We start from the raw sequence: 21,317 nt of genomic DNA on the forward strand, positions 1-21,317 counted from the left end.
CCTATCTTTGTGTCATCAGCAAATTTAGAAACCATACATTTGGCCCTTCATCCAAGTCATTGATATAGATTGTAAATAGTTGAGGCACCAGCATTGTTCCATGTGGCACTCCTCCACTAGCTACAGCTTGCAACCTGAAAATGACCCATTTATTCCCTACTCTCTGCTTCCTATGAGCTAACCAATCCTCTATGTATGCTAATATGTTGACCATTCACCCATGAGCTCTTAATTTTTAAAAAATTACTACACAAAATAAGGGACCCTTGGTTTCGTTAACAGAGGCATAGAGAACAAAATCAAGGATGAATTTTTGAGGATGCAACTAGTAAAGTGGAAAAGGGGAGGAACCAGATGTAGTGTATTTGGATTTGCAAAAAGCATTCGACAAGGTGCCACACGAGGTTGTTTGCACAAGGTTAACACACATGGGATTGGAAGTAATTACTATTGATTCAGGATAGGTTAATGGACAAAACAGTAGAAGTAAATGAAATATTTTCAGATTAGCAGGCTGTAACTAGCAGAGTATGCAAGGATCAGAAGTTGGGCCTTGGGTAGTATCCAGGCTTGCTGACAGCACCAAGTTAGTTAGGAAAGTAAACAGTGAGGAGGCCACTAAGGGATTGGGTGAGTGGGCAAAAACATCGCTGACTGAATGCAATAAGGTGAAGTATGTAGTTAGCCACTTTGGTAGGAAAAATATAGAATTTTTTTAAATGGTGAGAGACTGGGAAATTCAGAGGGACCTGTGTGTCCTTGTACATGAATCATAAAGTTAAAGTGCAGGTACATCAAACATTTAGGAAGTCAAATAGTATGACCACTTTTGTCACAATGGGATTGGCACATAAGAATACAAAACTCTTACTACAATTATACAGGACATTGGTTAAACAGTATGCAGTTTTTGGTCCCCTTGCCTAAGGAAGAACATACTTTCCCTAGAAGGAGTGCAATGATGATTCATCAGATTAAGTTTTGGGTTGAAGGGATTGTTCTGATGTAAGATTAATTAGACCAGTCTATTTTCCTTGGAGATTAGAATAAAATTCTTAAGGGCTTAACTGAGTAGCTGCTGAGAAAATGTTTCCCGTCTGGGGAATCTAGAGCATGGGGTCACCGCCTCAGATTAAAGTGTTGACCATTTAGGAGTGAGATGTGGAGGGTTCTGAATCTGTACCCCAGAGTGTTGTGGATGTCCAGTCTTTTAGTACATTCAAGACAGAGTCCATAGATTTTTGGGTACTACAGGATGTGAGAATAGTGTAGGAAGGTAGCATTGAGGTAGAAGATCAGGTAGAAGAAAATCTTGTTGCAGGCTCGAAGGACCAATTGCCCTAGTCCAGCTCCTTTTTCTTATGCTGTTATGGGAAACCGGGTTTGTTCTCCTTAGAGCGGAGAAGGTTAAGAATTTTGTTGGAGGTGTTCAAAATCATCAACTGCCCTAATATTTAGAATGCTTCCAGTAGCAGAAAGGACTGTAACCTGGTGACTTGAAGTTAAGGTGTTTGGCAAATGAACCAAAAGGTGACGTGAGGAAAACAACATTTTATGCAGTGAGTTGTAGTTTGGAATACGCTGCCTCAAAGGGTTGTGGAAGCAGATTCAGTTACAATTACCAAGAGGGAATTGGATAAATACTTGAAAAGATAAAACTTCCAGGGCTGTTGGGAAAGTGCAGGGAATGGGACTATTTGGATAGGTCTTCCAAAGTGCTGGCACAGGCATGATGAGCCGAATGGCTGCCTCAATTCATGAATCTTTGATGCTTTTGCAAAAAGTTAGTACCAATATGTTCCCATTAGCTGATGGTATAAGGCCTAGGAGACACCAATTTAAAATTTTGGGCAGAGATACAGGAGGAATGTGAGAGAATTTTTTCATGCAGCAAATGGTAATGATGAGGAACACTGCCCACGAGAGTTGTAGCAGCAGTGATGATCAGTGATTTCAAAAGACATTTGCATGGGCACTTGAAGGAAATAAACTTGCAGGACTGCAGAGATGGTGAGGGAATGGGACTCGCTTCACAGAGAGCTGGCATGGACTTGTTGGGCCAAATTGCTGCCTCCTGTGCTGTAAGTGTCTCTAATATTAAGTGGTTGTTTTTTGTCAGGCAGATCCAAGTGTACAAGTTTGGGTATAATATCTGTTTCGCAAACTAAGTCCACTAAGTGCATTATAAAAATTGAGACTTGAGGTAAACCCTAACTGTACTTTCTATATCTTTTGTGTACCATCCTTAGATTCTGACTCTGTGGGCCAACTCAGTTCTGATGGTCATTCTTCAGGATTGGAGGAGGAGGAGGAGCAGTCCTGTATGGTGTCACATGAGTCACATACAGCAAAAACACCAGATCAGGAAAAATTTCTCAAGCACAACTTTGAAGCTTTGGCTAATGAATTTTCTAATGGTAACAACTTGTATAAAATGTGACTTCCTTACCCCTGTGAGTTTTAACTGTTAACCATTTGCAGCTCCTTGTCACTAAAATTGGTTTTTAATTTGCAGAAAAATTTGACAGCTCTCTGAAAGATCTACAGCAAAGTGCAGAGAATGAAAACAACTTTTTCCTGAATCCTCGTTTGAGTATCTCTGCAAGATTTCTGTCCCGCTGCCAGAAAAACAGCAGGTTCGCGTTGTACTTTCCCAAAAAGATTTAATGAGTTTAATAGTATACAAAACCTTGTGAACTTCTTCAGGCCCTTGGTTATATTTTAGCAATTGTTCAATTTGAAGGCTGATTCAAATAGGTTTGCCTAAATATCTGAAAGTTCTTGATGCATATAATGAAGTATATCTCCAGTTCCATTAAATCCCTTTTTAAATTCATGTCATTGCTGGTTGATGGCACAGCACTTATCTTCCACTGTTGCAACCTGTTCCCAATTCTGCTCAAGAAGTCTGGGATTGATTAAATTAATTGGTGCTCTCTGGTTTACACAAGTTAAATCCTATAATATAGGATCTAATGTGGCACACAGCATTAAACATCCAGATTGGACAGAAAATAGATTTGACTAGGATACATTTGCAAGATTGTCCCTTAATGTGTATTAAAATGTTGACTTTTTGAAGGGTATGATTCCATGTGTGCCATTGCCTTCTAATTTTTTGTCTAAGTGAATATTATTTGACATGTAGACATCATTTAAGTCTGACTTTTCACCCATGATCTGCCTACACACTTTCAGCAGAAATTGCTGAACATAAAGCAGTAGCAATGTTACTCTTCTCTGTTTTCCCTTGGATATTGCAGTCAGTGTTCTTAATCAAAGCTCCTGGTGCTAATACAACACAAATTACTGATAAAAGTCTAGGGCTTTTCTGTCTGGTATGCTGAAGCAAACTGAATGTTGACCGTTTTTAATTATTTCATTGTATGCCGTCTTTGCAATTGAAAAATAACCATTTTCTGATTTTAGATTACAAATTAATTTGAGATGGCTCTCCAGAGAAAATTTTAAATCTTTTCAGATAGTTCAATAATTTAGAATGCCACACTTCAGATTTGCTATTTCAGGCAAGTGTTTCTGAATGTTGTGACTTCTGTTTTTCCCTACAGAATGGCAGCAGCTTTCCCTCCCAAAGTCCAGCTGCAGTTCCAACACGTGCAAGACGTAAGTAGCTAATTTAAACACTTAGTTTTTCCAATTTTCCAAGATCCAATGATTTGTCCAAACCATGTTGCATATAATAGTTACAGGGTACCTCTAATCCAGTTTTCAATGAATATCAAATAGTCCACTTAGTTGTGCTGAGTTTATACATTCAATCATAGGAATTTATTCAACAGACAGTATAGTGGTAAATTCATCAATTTCAGGTAATAAGAGGCCATGCAGAATACAAGTTAGAGAGAGCGCTGTAGTGCCAATTCTCCAACTTGCTTCCCTTCAGTTATAACTTTTGTGCTGGGACCACGGATCATTGAATTAGCACTGAAGAAAATACTTCTAATCTCGGCAGATTGACACTGTGCATATTGAGTTTAAGGCCACATCCTGGGTAGGAGAGCATTAACTCATGCATAAAGCCTACAGTGCCAAATTAAATAATCGGTTTACTTTTTTAAATATATGAAAGTAAATATTAAATAGAATTGAGCATGCTAACCAATGGATTCAAGTGTGTCTTGTAAGAAGGTGACTACTTATTTTCATTAAGTTTTTTTTTGGTGAATACATAGTCCGAAATCCATTATCAACTGGGTTAATTTTCTCTCCTGAATGCAACAACTTCAATAATTGCAGTTCCAAAGGCATTAGGCACTGTCTAGTAACTCCATTTTTATCTTAGACCTAGAGAGCAGTTGGTAGCAGATCATTTTGCTATTGGGTGGAGGGGGGAGCTGGGGGGGTGGAACAGACCTCCGTTTAATCCTGCCCCTTCCTGACATCCACATGTTCATGCTTTCAAGCAGGGATCATTGGGTAGTGATGAGGAGCCTTTCCTAACCCAAGGATGTTGAGGTTAATTCTACCACCGCCACTGCTGTCTTGGGTGAGATCAGCACAACTAGTAATAAAGCCTAAGCTGTGCAACTGCCTGCTACCTTTTAGTAAACAGTCAAGGGAAGCAGTCTGTGTCATAATAGTGATATGTTAATTGAGCCACAGCACTTTTACCCAGATGTTAGATCCCATTTGCCAGGCACGATGTATAAGACAGGAAACATAATGTGAACTACTACCACATTATGTCACTCCATCTGATGGGTGAGACAGAGGAAGCTGATACCAGTGCATTTGAGCTATTGACTGAATAATTTGTTGGTCTTGCTGTCGAAAGACAGTGCCCTTGGAGTGGTACTACTTTCCATTATGTTTGCTTCTGATCATCTTTTGCTTTAGGACTTCCAAAACGGAGTAAAAGCTAAAATTTAGATATAAGTTCAGATTGTGACCATATCTTTTTTCCCACTTTTTCACTTGATGAAGTTATGGATATCTTGCTTAAGTCTGAGGAGCTTTCAGGAATAATTATGTAAATTATGATTTTTAATTGGAATATGTATCAATTGAACCTGATTTTAGAAGTTGGTAAATCTCCTGTACAATAATTGCAAGATAGAATCATAGAATGGTTACAACACCAATTGATGCCATTTGTCCCGTCATGTCCATGCTGGCTCTCTGCAAGAGCAAATCAGCTAGTGCTACTCCACTGTCTTTTCCCCATAGCCCTGCAAATCATTTGTTACGGCCAAATTAGGAGAGATGAGTTGACTCCTCTTTGTCCCATTCCTGGATTGTTTATAACAGGGAGTTTGAATTTTTTAAAAATGTGATGTTGCCAATTCACTATGCTCTTAAACTGTGTACTGTGTATAGCTTTGGTATAAGAATTAATCTCGCCAGATTCCTTGAGTTAACAAGTAAGCAGTTAGTTTTATTACTAACACTTAATTGGGTAAAGTTACGGAAATTGACGAAAAGGTTTAACGTACAACTCCCCTCTAATGTTAAAAAAAAACACAATTTCCCCACGCATGCTCACAAAGAAATAAAACTTCACAGTATCAGATATGTTAAAACTTGGCCAAGATTTTTTTTTAAAAAGTAGTCAGAATTTATTCACTGCCCAAATGCTTAGTTAGAGAGTCACTTTCCATAGTGGGTGCTGGTACTTTGGTTTCTCACTGAAGCAGTTACTCTGCAGTTGTGGCCGGTTGATTCTCTTTTTCTCTTGAAGACAGTGGTGTTGAGTTGGGATGCTGCTTTAAGAATTCTTGGTTTGCAACCGTGAGGTCTTATGGTGGGTTTTCAAACCACAAACAGGGCTCAGCTTTGTTGAGAGAGGTTTCTGAGAGAGGGGGGGAGTGCTGAGGCTGTTGCCTTTACTGTCACTATGGCAGTCTCTGTATGTTAGTTCAAATCCAATATATTTTACACCAAGAGCTGGGTCACATGACCTTTCTGGGTTCAGTCTGGGACTTATCTTAGCCATTGTCTCAGAGCTCTGTAGACTGTCTTCATAAATTGGCTTGTGGCTTTCACAAGTGCAATTTAGTAGCTGCTGTAGGACAGTGTCCTTTTTAGCACAAAATGTTCTCAATATATCCAATATCAATATTCTGTATTGCACACCTTTGTAATACTTCAGATAATTATCCATTGATAAAAGCCATTATTGAATCTGCCCCCACCACATTCTTGGGCAGTGCATTCCAACCCTAAGCACTAGCTTAAAAGTTTCCCTTCATGTTGCCTTTGGTACTTTTGACAATCACTTTTAAATCATTATCCTCTGGCTCTTGACCCTTGCACCAATGGGAACAGTTTTTCCTTATCTGCTCCATCCCAATGCCTCTATCAAACTCTCAACCATCTCTTCTCCAAGGAGAACAGCCCCAATTTCTCCAATCTATCTATATAACTGGTTCCAGGGAAGAACTTCATTCTTGTCGATCTTTTCTTGCACCCTCTCCAGTGCCTTGAAATCCTTCTTAAAATGTGGTGCCCAGAATTGGACACATCACTCCAGTTGAGGCTGAGTCAGTGTTTTATGAAGATTACTCAGTTGAGGCACATTTTAGGGTTTGCTCTAGCTTCCTTACTTTTGCACTCTGTCCTTCTATTTATAAAGCCCTGGACCTTATATGTCCCCTTTCTCAACCGTCAACAATTTGTGCACATATATCCCCCCTGTCCATCTGCTCCTGCAGTCCTTTTGTCTTTTATATTGCCTGTGCCCATTCCACCTTTGTGGAATGTCCTTGTCCTCTTGGAGCCCATCACAATCCTCCTCAATTTGCCAGTACTTCCAAGTTTTGTGTCATATGCACTGGTTGGGATTTGTGCCTTGCATACTCAAGTGTAGGTCATGTGGATCCAGGAAAATAGTGGTCCAAATACTGACCACACACACACACACACACACACACACACACACACACCCATCCCCCTGCCCGCCCAGGGAAACCCACCATATAAAGTCCTCCAGTCTGAAAAACAACTGTTCGCCACTATTTTCTGTTTCTTGTCACTCAGCCAATTTCATATCCATGCTGCCATTACCCCTTTTGCTCACAAGTCTGTTATGTGACACTTTATCAAACGCCTTTCAGAAGCCTATGTGCAGCATATCAACTGCATTACCCTCATCAAACCTCAGTGTTGCCTAATCAAAAAACTCAAATGCAATTTGCTTTTAACAAATCCCCACTTGTTTTCCTTAATTAATCTACATTTGCCTAAGCGACTTTAATTTCCACCTTTGCTTTCCTTAGTATTCTCAGATAAATCTGATCTGGTCCTGGTGACTAATCAACTTTAAGTACAGCTAGCCTTTCCAGTACAACCTCTTCATCAGTTTTTAGCATAATCAGTATGTCAACTACTTTCTCTTTCAATATGATTTTTGCAGCATCCTCTTCCTTGGTAAAAACAGATGCAAAATGTTCATTTACTTCCTCAGCCATTCCCTCTGCCCTCATGCATAAATCTCATTTTTGGTCCCTAATCGACCCTGCTCCACCTTTAGCATTATTTTACTACTTATATGCCTATGACTGACTTTTGGATACCCTTTTTACATTAACTGATAGTCCCTTCTCATATTCTTTTACTCTTTTTCTTTTGCACACCCCTTCTGAACTTTGTTCGTCCAGTGACTTGACCAGTATCTAGAGGTCCAGGCCAGTGCTCTGGGGACATGAGTTCAAATCCCACCATGACAGTTGGTGGAATTTAAATTTGATTAATAAATTTGTAATAATTCTCAATAATGGTGACCATGAAACCATCTGGTTAAAAACCCATCTGGTTCACTCATGTGAATGTCAGTGGCATTACCGTCAACAAATCCCCCTCTATCAATATCCTGCGGTTTACCACTGACCAAAATCTGAACTGGACCAACCATATAAACACTGTGGCTACGAGAGCAGGTCAGAGGCTGGGAATTCATGAGTAACCCACCTCCTGACTCGCCAAAATCTGGCCACCATCTACAAGGCTCGAGTCAGGAGTGTGATGGAATACTCTCCACTTGCCTGGATGAGTGCAGCTCCAAAAACGCTCGACACCATCCAGGACAAAGCAGCCCACTTGATTGGCATCCAATCCACACCTTAAACATTCGCTCCCTCACCACTGACACACAGTGACTGCAGTGCGTACTAGCTTCAAGATGCACTGCAGCAATTCACCAAGGCTTCTTCGACAGCACCTTCCAAACCCTTGACCTCTACCACCTAGAAGGACAAGGGCAGCTTACATAGGACGATCACCTGCAAGTTTCCCTCCAAGTTGTACACCATCCTGTCCTGGAACTATATCACAGTCTCTTTACTGTTGCTGGGTCAAAATTCTGGAACTCCCTTCCTAACAGCCATGTGGGTGTACCTATACTACATGGACTGCAGCAGTTCAAGAAGGTGGTGTGCCACTGCTTTTCGGAGGCAAAAATTAGGGATGGGCAATAAATGCTAGCCCACAACCTGTGAAAGAATAAAGTTAGAAAAATTTAGACTGGATTGCTGTAAATTATTCTGACTTCACATTTTATCCCCTTTCTTGGAACCTATTGTGTAGACCAGCATTGGACCTGAGCTGAGCTCATTCTGCCCTAGCACTACCCTATCACTTTTCTTAAGAAAAACGTGGAAAATATTAGTCAAACTTTCCTATGTGATACTGATTTGACTTGCTGTGTACGTTAAGCATAGTTGAAATTAAAAATTGTCATCACTTATGCAATTTGAGGGGGATCTATTTCTTAATTGAACGTTGTTGTAATTCTGCTAAGTACAAGAATGTTTCTGTGAATCCCACTATCCTACACAGCTATAATATTGCTCAGGACAGATTGTATGTTTCCATTGCTATTTGGTAAGCAGCACAGAGTTCAGTGAAAGATAGAAGATACTTGAAATACTGGACTCATTAAAAAAAGTTTTGTTTTTCAGATGCTGTGTATTTTCAAAAATTGATTTTGTATTTCAGCATTTGTAGATTTATCCCTTTATCTCTATATGGCTAATGTGACGTCTAAATTCCCTAACAGCATCTTTTACTCCAGTTGATGCTGGGGTAGATATGTGATGTAGCTTTGGGTGATCATGGAATACAATCCCTACTTGACATCAGTTACCACTGAACAAAAATAAGACTGATAGAAAGTTTGTGAAAAATAAATGTATCTTTGTTTTATTATTGTGTTTCTCTCTCCTCCTCCCTCCTCACAGACAAGTTGCAAGTCTACACAATTAAGTGCTGAAATTAAACCTTTTATAGAAGTTAAAGGATCCAAGTCACAGCCATCTTTCAATGGGGCAAAGAACCATAGCGATGAAATGATGAGTCAAAGTGTTGAGAAAGTGTACAGTGGAAGTGAATGGGGTTTAGAGTCAGTGAGTTCAAGTGCCGAGATGTCTCATGCATTGACAGGGGTGAAAGGTGCAGCGCCATATAATGGAAGAAGCCTAATGTGTAAACGCTCAGTCTCTGTGATGGACCTGGTACAAGCAGGTAAGATTTAACCCTAGAATTTTTCTATTGCAAAATGGTAGTTAATACACCCCCAAGCAAATGTCCTTTTGTTAATAAAATGATTAATTTCCATCTCACACTCTTTTCCACCTTTTTGCCATAAGTGCATTAACTAAATATTTGATCTCATTTATTTTTACTCATTTTCAATCAGAAGAACAGGCGTCATCCGCTTCATTCACAGCAGCATCAGGATCCAGCATGCATAATATGCATGTAAATGAGGGGACAGTGCAGAGACATTCACTGTATGGCAAAATGGACATGCTTGCTGCAACCTTGAGCAAAGAGGTGTCTAAGAGCAAACCTGGCAAACCCAGGTCCTACATGCACCCAACTGCCAGTTTCAAAGCTAAAATATCACGTAGTGCATCAATGGGAGAAAACCTGCACCTGAAAACCTTAGGACAGTCGAGTGCTATGAGTTTACCTAGTTCCAGAGCAGTGTCTACTGTAGACTTAACGGAGTCTGTGAATGGCTCCACTCCAAGTGGAGATGGTCCAACTGAAAATCTTAAAGAAAAGGTGCTGTCAAAAGAGACATTACAGAATGGTGCTTTGTCTTATGGGAACCATCAAGCTAGAGCTAACTTAACTTTGAACCTTTCCAAAATGCACACAGACAGACTGCTGATGCCTCCTCCAATAGCTAATGGTGTTGCTGTTTCGAAGGTCAAACAAAAACTGCGTGCTGGCCAGGATTCCACGCGGCTATCTACCTCAGCAGTCACACCTACACAACCAGTGTGTTTGGCTAAAAAAGATCAAACTGTTTGTGAAGGTGCTGAGGAAAATGGGAGCAGCCCAAACATGAACTCATTGACAATCCTAAAGAGAGATACTGGGAATTCGGAGCACTGTAACAATTCTCAAGATGTCATGGAGCACACGTTGGAAGCATTTCAGTCATGGGACTCAATTACTCTACTACCACAGCATGACAGCATCAGTCCCAACAGCAATGGAGTGAGCAATAATTCTATAACTATCACCAAAAGAAACTACCTTCCCACAGGTGTTCCTAAATCACCCAGAGAATGTGCGGGGATTGAAGAGCAACCCACCAATGAAACAGGTACTATAATTTCCAATATGTATTTAGCTTCCATTGCATCTCTGGCTCCCAATATTTTCCTTGTCTCGAGACAAGTATTTTTTGAAGAAAAGATATAGAATTAATCTTTATAGTTCTATCACAGTAAAGCTTGTTTTCTTCTTGGCTAACTTGAATAAGAATGTTTGATTTTGTTTTTTATGCCATTTGTTTTTCCCCCACCTTAACTCTATCTCCACTTAAAAGCCTCTCTACTGCTTTATTATTCTACCATTTAAGCTACCTGAACTGCAGGTGTTGCAGTTGTCTGGACAGTTCAGGGGTGTGTGCTTCCGCTGGGTACGGCAAGACCTTTCTTCCTTCCACTTTCTGCCCAGCAACCAAAAAAATGTTCTTGTGTATAACTTTAAGATACTTGAATGTTGTAGTGCATGCATTGCATAAGTTGCAGTTGTTCTGATGCTTACACATAATAAATGTTTAAATATCACCCAAAATTGTGTAGGTGGATATTATGGCCAGATGAATAATGACTAACTTCAAACTTTTAGTGATGAAAAGTGGAATCACCTTTCAAAGTTGTTATAATTTCTTCCCATGGAATTGAAGGAAAATATTCAGGATGTGAAGGGTTAATTCCCATCTGTTTTCAGGTTAAATCTCCTAGCAGCTCAATTTAACGTCTGGAGTAGTGGTAATAGGCTGGACCAGTAATCCAGAGTCCCAGACTAGTGCTTTGGGGACACGGGTTCAAATCCCCCCCACCACAACAGCCAGTGGAATTTAAATTCAATCAATACATCTGGAATTTAAAAGCTAGTCTTGTTAATAGTGATCATGTATCCATAGTCGATTTGAAAATCCATCTGGTTCACTAATGGATTCCTTTAGGGAAGAAAATCTGCTATCTTTACCTGGTTTGGCCTACATATGACTAGGTTGACGCTGAGATGGCCTAGCAAGCCACTCAGTTGTATCAAAACCACTTGAAGCCTACAAGAAAGAATGAAACCGGATGAATCCTTGGATACCGAAGCAGTCCATGCCCATATGCAGCAGGACCTGGACAACCTTCAGGCTTGGGCTGATAAGTGGCAAGTAACATTTGTGCCCCACATGTGCCAGACAATGTCCATCTCCAACAAGAGAGAATCCAGCCATTCCACCCCCTTCCCGCCACCCACACACTTTACATTCAATGGCATTACCATCACTGAATCCCCCACTATCAACATGCTGGACCAGCCATAACAATAGTGTGGCTACAATAGCAGGTCAAAGGCTGGGAATTTTGTGGTGTGTAACTCTCCTCCTGACTCCCCAAAGCATGTCCACCATCTACAAGGCATAAGTCAGGAGTGTGATGGAATACTCTCCACTTGCCTGGATAAGTACAGCTCCAACAACACTTGGGAAGCTCAATACCATCCAGGAAAAAGGAGCCTGCTTGATTGGTACCCCATGCACCACCTTCAACATCTACTCCCTCCACCACTGATGCACAGTGGCAGCATTGTGTACCATCTACAAGATGCACTGCAGCAATATGCCGAGGCTCCTCTGACTGCGCCTTCCAAACCTCTACCAATTGGAAGGACAAGGACAGCAGATGCATGGGAATACCAACACCTGCAAGTTCTCCTCCAAGCCACACAGCATCATGACTTGGGAATACATCGCTGTTCCTTCACTATTGCTGGGTCAAAATCCTGGAACTCCCTCCCTTACTGTTGGGTGTATGTATACCACATGTAGTGTAGCGGTTCAAGAAGTCAGCTCACCACTGCCTTCTCAAGGGCAATTAGGGCTGGGCGATTAAAAAAATATAGATAAAAACAAAAAACTGCGGATGCTGGAAATCCAAAACAAAAACAGAAATACCTGGAAAAACTCAGCAGGTCTGGCAGCAACGGCGGAGAAGAGCAAAGTTGACGTTTCGAGTCCTTAGTTCTGTTGAAGGGTCATGAGGACTCGAAACGTCAACTTTGCTCTTCTCCGCCGTTGCTGCCAGACCTGCTGAGTTTTCCCAATAAAAAAAAATGCTGACCACATCCTGTGAAAGAATTTTTTTAAAAACTGAAAAATCTAAACTTAGCTCATGCATCCAGTGCATGGGTAGTCACTAACTTTTTTGGTCGAGAGTCCTGAGTCCTGAGCACCATTTGATTGCGGCTGCTCTGTGACACACCAGAAGCTACCGTTGTTACTTTTAACACCAACTGTGCCTTATTTCTACACAAAATGAAACACTGTGCAGGTATCAGATTACATGGGTGTGGGGGGAAATATTTTGTGATTCACTGATGCTGCTTCTCCAAGTATGTTTACACGCATGTTGAATTTTTTCCTCCATTGGTTCTTGATTTTTGCAGATCTTGTAGTCAGTATTGAGAACTGCGAGCATGTCGTAACAGAACTTCAGAGCACTTTGCATAAGGCCTTGCAGCTGTACAGCAAGGTAGGTGCATGTTGATTAGCTTCGTCAATATCTTAATTCTACTCTTTTCCCTATTTCAAACAGCTTTGTTTTCTCCAATATTTGTTGTACTTTTGACTATGGGTGCAGAAAACTGACCTACTTGAGCACCGACCTACTTTGTTACTCCTACCTGCCTGACTTAGACCATAAGACATAGGAGCAGAAATTAGGCCATTCAGCCCATCGAGTCTGCTCCGCCATTCAATCATGGCTGATAAGTTTCTCAACCCTATTCTCCCGCCTTCTCCCCGCAACCTTTGATCCCCTTACCAATCAAGAACCTATCTATCTCGGTCTTAAATACACTCAATGACCTGGCCTCCACAGCCTTCTGTGGCAATGAATTCCATAGATTCACCACTCTCTGGCTAAAGAAGTTTCTCCTCATCTCTGTTCTAAAAGGTCTTCCCTTTACTCTGAGGCTGTGCCTTCGGGTCCTAGTCTCTCCTACTAATGGAAACATCTTCTCCACGTCCACTCTATCCAGGCCTTTCAGTATTCTGTAAGTTTCAATCAGATCCCCCCTCATCCTTCTAAACTCCACCGAGTATAGATCCAGAGTCCTCAAACGTTCCTCATATGTTAAGACTTTCATTCCTGGGATCGTTCTCGGACCCTCTCCAGGGCCAGCACATCCTTCCTGAGATACGGGGCCCAAAATTGCTCACAATATTCTAAATGTGGTCTGACCAGAGCCTTATAAATCCTCAGCAGCTCATCCCTGTTTTTATATTCTAATCCTCTCGAAATAAATGCCAACATTGCATTTGCCTTCCTAACTACCGACTCAACCTGCAAGTTAACCTTAAGAGAATCCTGGACTAGGACTCCCAAGTCCTTTTGCACTCCAGATTTCTGAATTCTCTCCCCATTTAGAAAATAGTCTATGCCTCTATTCTTCCTACCAAAGTGCATGACCTCACACTTCCACACGTTATATTCCATCTGCCACTTCTTTGCCCATTCTCCTAACCTGTTCAAATCCTTCTGCAGCCTCCCCGCCGCCTCAATACTACCTGTCCCTCCACCTATCTTTGTATCATCAGCAAACTTCGCCAGAATGCTCTCAGTTCCTTCATCTAGGTCATTAATGTATAAAGTGAAAAGTTGTGGTCCCAACACTGACCCCTGCGGAACTCCAGTAGTCACCGGCCGCCATCCTGAGAAGGACCCCCTTATCCCCACTCTCTGCCTCCTGCCAGACAGCCAATCTTCTATGCATGCTAGTACCTTGCCTCTAACACCATGGGCTCTTATCTTACTGAGCAGCCTCCTATGCAGTACCTTGTCAAAGGCCTTCTGGAAGTCCAGGTAGATAACATCCATTGGCTCTCCTTTGTCTAACCTACTCGTTACCTCCTCAAAGAATTCTAACAGATTTGTCAGGCATGACCTCCCCTTGATAAAACCATGCTGACTGCCCGATTTTACCATGCACTTCCAAGTATTCTGAAATCTTATCCTTAATAATGGACTCTCAAATCTTACCAACAACCGAGGTCAGACTAATTGGCCTGTAATTTCCCGTCTTTTGCCTCACTCCCTTAAACAGGGGGGTTACATTAGCGATTTTCCAGTCCTCTGGGACCCTCCCTGACTCCAGTGATTCCTGAAAGATCACTACCAACACCTCCACTATCTCTTCAGCCATCTCCTTCAGAACTCTGGGGTTTAATCCATCTGGTCCAGGTGATTTATCCACCTTCAGACCTTTCAGTTTTCCTACCTTCTCCTTGGTAATGGCCACCATACTCACCACTGCCCCCCGACTCTCTTGAACTTTGGGGATGTTACTCGTGTCTTCCACCGTTAAGACTGACGCAAAAAACCTATTCAGTTCCTCCGCCATTTCTTTGTTCCCCACTACTACTACTCCAGCGTCATTTTCCAGCGGCCCAATGTCCACTTTTGCCTCTCTCTTACCCTTTATATATCTAAAAAAACTCTTGCAATCTTTTTATATTACTGGCTAGTTTACCCTCATATTTAATCTTCTCCCTCCTTATTTCTTTTTTAGTTGTCCTCTGTTGGTCTTTGTAGGCTTCCCAATCCCCTGGTTTCCCACTGCTCTTCACCGCATTGTATGCTTTCTCTTTAGCTTTTATGCTGTCCCTGATTTCCCTTGTCAGCCATGGTTGCCTTGTCCTCCCTTTAGTATGCTGCTTCTTCCTAGGAATGAATTTTTGCTGCGTCTCCCAAATTACTCCCAGAAACTCATGCCATTGCTGTTCCACTGTCTTTCCTGCTAGGCTCATCTCCCAGTCAATTCTGGCCAGCTCCTCCCTCATGCCTCTGCAGTTGCCTTTATTCAACTGTAATACCGTTACATCTGATTCCAGCTTTTTCCTCTCAAATTGCAGGGTACATTCTATCATATTATGGTCACTTCCTCCTAAGGGTTCCTTCACCTTAAGCTCCCTTATCAAATCTGCCTCATTACACATCACTAATTCTAGAATTGCCTGTTCCCTAGTGGGCTCCACCACAAGTTGCTCCAAAAAGCCATCTCGTAGACATTCAACAAATTCCTTTTCTTGGGATCCACTACCAACCTGATTTTCCCAGTCTACCTGCATATTGGAATCCCCCATGATCCCTGTAACCTTGCCTTTCTTACACGCCTTTTCTATCTCCTGGTGTATCTTGTGCCCCACATCCTGACTACTGTTCGGAGGCCTGTACATAACTCCCATTATGTTTTTTTTACCTTTTGCGGTTCCTCAACTCTACCCACACAGATTCTACATCATCTGACCCTATGTCATTTCTTGCTATCGATTTAATTTCAATTCTTACTAACAAAGCAACCCCAGCCCCTCTGCCAACCTGCCTATCTTTTCGATAGGATGTATATCCTTGGATATTTAGCTCCCAGTTCTGATCCCCTTGCAGCCATGTCTCCATGATGCCCACCACATCATACCTGCCAATTTCAATCTGCGCCACAAGCTCATTTACCTTATTTCGTATACTGCGTGCATTCAGATACAACACCTTCAGTCCTGTATTTCCCGTCCCCTTTCTCATTGTCGTCTCTTTATCTGATATGCTTGAAGTTAGATTCCTAGCCCTTTCCAAACACTCTGTCCTATTTTGTGTTCTGGGGTCTTTAATAGCCTCTCCTGGGCTCTCCTTTCTTTTCAGTTTTTTCATAATTTTCCATGAAGTTGAATCCACCCCCCCACACACTAACCTGCTGCTTTGTTTCCCTTTAGTCATACTTCTTGGAGTTTTACCCTTCCCCCCCCCCCCACTTTCTAGGTTAAAGTCCTGTTGACCACCCTATTTACCCTTTTCGCTAGAACATTGATCCCAGATCGGTTCAGGTGGAGACCGTCCCAACAGTACAGATCCCTCCTGTTCCAGTACTGATGCCAGTGCCCCACTGGCATTTTCTACTGGGGAATGATTGGAATGATACAACTCTTGTACATAGAAACAGTGAGTGAGGAGGAAAATCAGCAACACTGGTGTATATATGTTCACAGAATGTCACAGTGCAGAAGAGGCCCTTCGGCCCATCGAGTCTGCACCGACATGTGAGAAACACCTGATCTACCTACCCAATCCCATTTACCAGCACTTGGCCCATAGCCTTGAATGTTATGACGTGCCAAGTGCTCATCCAGGTACTTTTTAAAGGATGTGAGTCAACCCACCTCCACCACCCTCCCAGGCAGCACGTTCCAGACCATCACCACCCTCTGGATAAAAAAGATTTTCTTCACATCCCCCACTAAACCTCCTGCCCCTCACCTTGAACTTGTGTCCCCTTGTGACTGACCCTTCAACTAAGGGGAACAGATGCTCCCTATCCACCCTGTCCATGCCCCTCATAATCTTGTACACCTTGATCAGGTTGCCCCTCAGTCTTCTCTGCTCCAACCCAAGTCTATCCAACCTTTCTTCATAACTTAAATGTTTCATCCCAGGCAACGTCCTGGTGAATAATCTCTGCACCCCCTCCAGTGCAATCACATCCTTCCTATAATGTGGCGACCAGAACTGCACACAGTACTCCAGCTGTGGCCTCACCAAGGTTCTATACAACTCCAACATGACCTCCCTGCTTTTGTAATCTATGCCTCAATTGATAAAGGCAAGTGTCCCATATGCCTTTTTCACCACCTCACTAACATGCCCCTCCGCCTTCAGAGACCTATGGACACACACGCCAAGGTCCCTTTGTTCCTCAGAACTTCCTAGTGTCATGCCGTTCATTGAATACTTCCTTGTCAAATTAATCCTTCCACAGGGTATCACCTCTCACTTTTCAGGGTTAAATTCCATCTGCCACTTATCTGCCCATTTGACCATCCCATCTATATCTTCCTGTAGCCCAAGACACTCAACCTCACTGATAACCATCCGGCCAATCTTTGTGTCATCCGCAAACTTACTAATCCTACACCCCACGTAATCATCTATGTCATTTATATAAATGACGAATAATAGGGGACCCACCCCAGTGGTACGCCACTGGACACTGGCTTCCAGCCACTAAAGCAGCCTTCTGTCTCTTTTGTCTCCTACAACTAAGCCAATTTTGAATCCACCTTATCAAATTACCTTGTATCCCATGTGCATTTGCCGCCTTTGACAAGGTCCCACGTGGGAGACTTATAAAGGCTTTACTGTAATCCATATAAACTACATCAACTGCACTACCCTCATCTACACACCTGGTCGTCACCTCAAAAAATTCAATCAAATTTGTTAGGCATGACCTCCCTCTGACAAAGCCATGCTGACTATCCCTGATCAAACCTTGCCTCTCCAAGTGGAGATAGATTCTTTCCTTCAGAATTTTCTCCAATAGTTTCCCTACCACTGACGTGAGACTCACTGGCCTGTAGTTCCCTGGCTTATCTCTTCAACCCTTCTTAAATAGCGGAACCACATTAGCTGTTCTCCAGCCCTCTGGCACCTCCCCTGTGGCCAGAGAGGAATTAAAAATTAGGGTCAGAGCCCCTGCGTTCTCCTCCCTTGTCTCCCTCAGCAGTCTGGGACACAAATCATCCGGGCCTGGATTTGTCCACTTTTAAGCCTGCCAACGCCTCCAATACCTTGTCACTCCCTGTATCAATTTGCTCAAGAACCTCACAGTCTCTCCCCGAGTTCCATACCTTCATCCTCATTCTCTTGGGTGAAGACAGATGTGAAGTATTCGTTCAACATTCTACCGATGTCCTCTGGCTCCACCCATAGATTTCCCCCTTGGTCCCTAATGGGCCCTACTCTTTCCCTGGTTATCCTCTTCCCATTGATATACTTATAAAATATCTTGCGATTTTCCCTACTTTCACTAGCCAGAGCTTTCTCATATCCCCTCTTTGCTCTCCTAATTGCTTTCTTAAGCTCCACCCTGCACTGTCTGTACTCCGCTAATGCCTCTGCCGATTTGCTCCCCTTGTACCTGCTAAAAGCCTCTCTTTTCCTTCTCATCGTGTCTTGAATATCTTTGGTCATCCATGGTTCTCTGGGCTTGTTACTCCTTCCTATCACCCTAGGGAACATGTTGAGCTTGTACCCTCCCCATTTCCTTTTTGAACACCCCCCACTGCTCTTCTGTTGATTTCCCCACAAGTAGCTGTTCCCAGTCTACCTTGGCCAGATCCTGACTTATTTTATTAAAATCCGCTCTCCCCCAATCCAAAACATTTTTTTGCACATGTCTATTTCTTTATCCATAACAAGCTTAAATTGTACCATGTTGTGGTCGCTATTACTAAAATGGTCCCCCACCACCACCTCAGCCACCTGTCCGGCTTCATTCCCCAGAATGTTAAAGTGCACTCCTCAGTCACATTGGTTCCTACAGAGATCCACAATCCGAATCATTGCGAGGTGGTCGGGGATGTAAATTGTGACATAAATGAAATATGGTATTGATTGAATTAGCCGAGGTTAATCATTGTTCTGAGTTAGTTTTAGTATCCCAGGAATAGGGAGGGAAAAGATCACCTGTTCTTGCTTTTGATTACTGTTGTGGGATGCTCATGCATGGACGTTATTTGGAGACAAAACTTAGCTGAGCTACAATACCTTCCTCACCTAGTTTTTTTAAAAATCATCTGTGTGAAACATGTGCGCCCTACCAGAACAGCTCCTGTCTGAGCAGCTGTACCTCAGGAGGAAAGAAAATGTTTTTGTTTTAAATCATTGCTCCAATCCAACCTTTCTTTACAGGTGACATCCACTGAAGATGCACCGGAAGTGAAGTCCCAGATGAAAGCCATCCTGTGTGATGCATTTTCCTCTGCGAGGAAGCATTTGAACTCTGTAGAGTGTTTGCCAATTTCGGCTTCTCTGGTAAACAAGCCACCATTTGCTTCAGAATCTCTTGAGAATGGCAAGGCGACAGCTTTACTTGAACACTATTCAGAACTGTTGATAAAAATGATGGCGCAAAAACTACAATTACAACATTGAATTGATGCATTTGAGGAGCCAGGAAAGGATGTTAAAATTGAACATTGTCCTAGGAAATTGTACAGCATTCTAATAAGTGTATTTTATGCAGTTCCTCTAACGAGGGAACCATAATCAACATGTCATATTTGAATTATAGTCAGTAGTTTATTTAAGCTCAGAAAAGCTTTCCAAATTTTCTCCTTTTTGTTCAGAATTGGTTGGATCCCTCCATTGTTACAGAAGCTTATGTACTGATGACTTGCAGAAAATGTTTAACAATCACTTTAGGTAATTGAAGAACAACAAACATCTGCAGCTCCATAGACACACACAACTATTTAAATCTGCACCCACACCTTCTATGAGAAATAAGAGCCCAGAAAATGATTTCAGTATGTTTTAAAATCTAGTTAAATCTAATTAACCCTTCCAGAATTGTTTGGTTTTTGTTTTTAAAAAATTGTGTACAAACCACAAAGATTATATATTTCTGTGAAACAATCCCAAACCACCTACAAAATAGCTAAACATAGGAAAGTATAGTTGGTTGACATTACTGGTTTCAAAAGGCAGTCTACTCTGTAATTCAAACCATTTATTATAATAATCTAATTTAAATTGAGCAATACAAACATATAAGTTAGAATTCAGCTCTTCAAATCATCTGGCCATTCAATTTTAATTGAATTTTAAATTAATGAGTAGACTGTAATATTGATATCTCAAATACAGTGAGAGTCAGCTGGCTATACCTGATTAGTCAGGTATAATGCTCTATTTTAGTGTATTCATAGAAACTTTTTATGCTGATTACCTGAAATAAATCTGAGACATTTTTGTTAATTTTGCTGCCTCAAGGGGAGAATTTTTGGTTTTTGCTCAGTCCCTTTCCCCTGACCTACTGCAAGGTGCAAGGAATCATAGGCTGAAGCCTATTCATGCATAAGTATTTTTCAGAGCTAGTTTGATACTATTTTAAAAAAAAACTAAATATGTGATGTCTTAAATTTTGTCAAGAGTGTAGAGGGCTGAATCCCTATTGAAAAAGGGGCTGTTCTTCTTAATCAGGGTTTCTGATATGCAACATTTTAAAAAAGTTTTTTGCATTTTTAAAAACACTGTATGATGCACATGGATAGTACTTGTTTTAGTTCTGCTGTACATATACCTGTATACGGTTAGACTTTGCAACGTAATAATGTATTATGGTAAATGCACATTGTTTTGAATATTGCAGTATTGTATGATGTCCCCTCTTTTTCGTATGTATATTATTAGCTGTGTTCGTTTTTTTTTTCTTAAACCCCTTGCCTTAAATCTTTTGAAATAAATTTGTTTTTGTTTATGAACATTTGAGTTCTGACGACTGCTTCAAGAGGATAAAAACCATTGGTCAGGTAGTGATAATTCTCGGGTAGAAAGTCAGGCATTTTTTAATTGGAATGAAAGATTACTAAGAATTGATACTTCCTACTGCTCATGAGCAAACTGACCATCTTAATCTAATTGTGTAAAGGCAAAATCTCTCCCTAGTTTAAGCTCAGCAAAACCTTGACAAATGCCTAATGTGATTGGAGGAGTTTCTTTTGGAGTATGTTTGCTGTGCTACCATTAATCCTTTGCTTTAGCAGTTTAAATGTATCAAATTTCAGCCTGCTCCAGGAGCAGCATGTGCCTTTAGACTGGAAGTGATGCAGCCCCCGAAGTTGGAGTGGCTGCAGATCACCACCAGTACACAAGCTTCTTGAACACAACTTGCATGGTGGCCTGATGATAGTGGACTTTAATTTTACTGCGGTAATGATGACAGAACTGTCTGTATTCACCATCATTACTCTACTGAACTGAGAGCAACTTATGGAATCAGCACAT

General features: G+C 41.6%; 1 protein-coding gene across 5 annotated transcripts in view; it reads left to right on the plus strand.

Moving 5' to 3' along the window:
- The window catches only part of LOC144671332 (mitogen-activated protein kinase-binding protein 1-like), a 149,490-nt gene extending 128,696 nt beyond the window's left edge, over positions 1-20,794 (plus strand). For 3 of the 5 annotated variants that reach the window (XM_078533163.1, XM_078533166.1, XM_078533165.1), the window contains exons 25-31: positions 2,250-2,417; positions 2,516-2,636; positions 3,570-3,624; positions 9,195-9,477; positions 9,653-10,573; positions 12,925-13,010; positions 19,221-20,794. In XM_078533163.1, the coding sequence (XP_078389289.1) occupies positions 2,250-2,417; positions 2,516-2,636; positions 3,570-3,624; positions 9,195-9,477; positions 9,653-10,573; positions 12,925-13,010; positions 19,221-19,463 (1,877 nt within the window). In that variant the 3' untranslated portion in view covers positions 19,464-20,794. The remainder of the gene's footprint in view (positions 1-2,249; positions 2,418-2,515; positions 2,637-3,569; positions 3,625-9,194; positions 9,478-9,652; positions 10,574-12,924; positions 13,011-19,220) is intronic. The other 2 variants (XM_078533164.1, XM_078533167.1) reach the window with 2 other exon arrangements.
- Positions 20,795-21,317: the final 523 nt, after the last annotated feature.

This window comes from Cetorhinus maximus, chromosome 32 (genome assembly GCF_964194155.1).
Source record: "Cetorhinus maximus chromosome 32, sCetMax3.hap1.1, whole genome shotgun sequence".
NCBI classification, from domain to species: domain Eukaryota; kingdom Metazoa; phylum Chordata; class Chondrichthyes; order Lamniformes; family Cetorhinidae; genus Cetorhinus; species Cetorhinus maximus.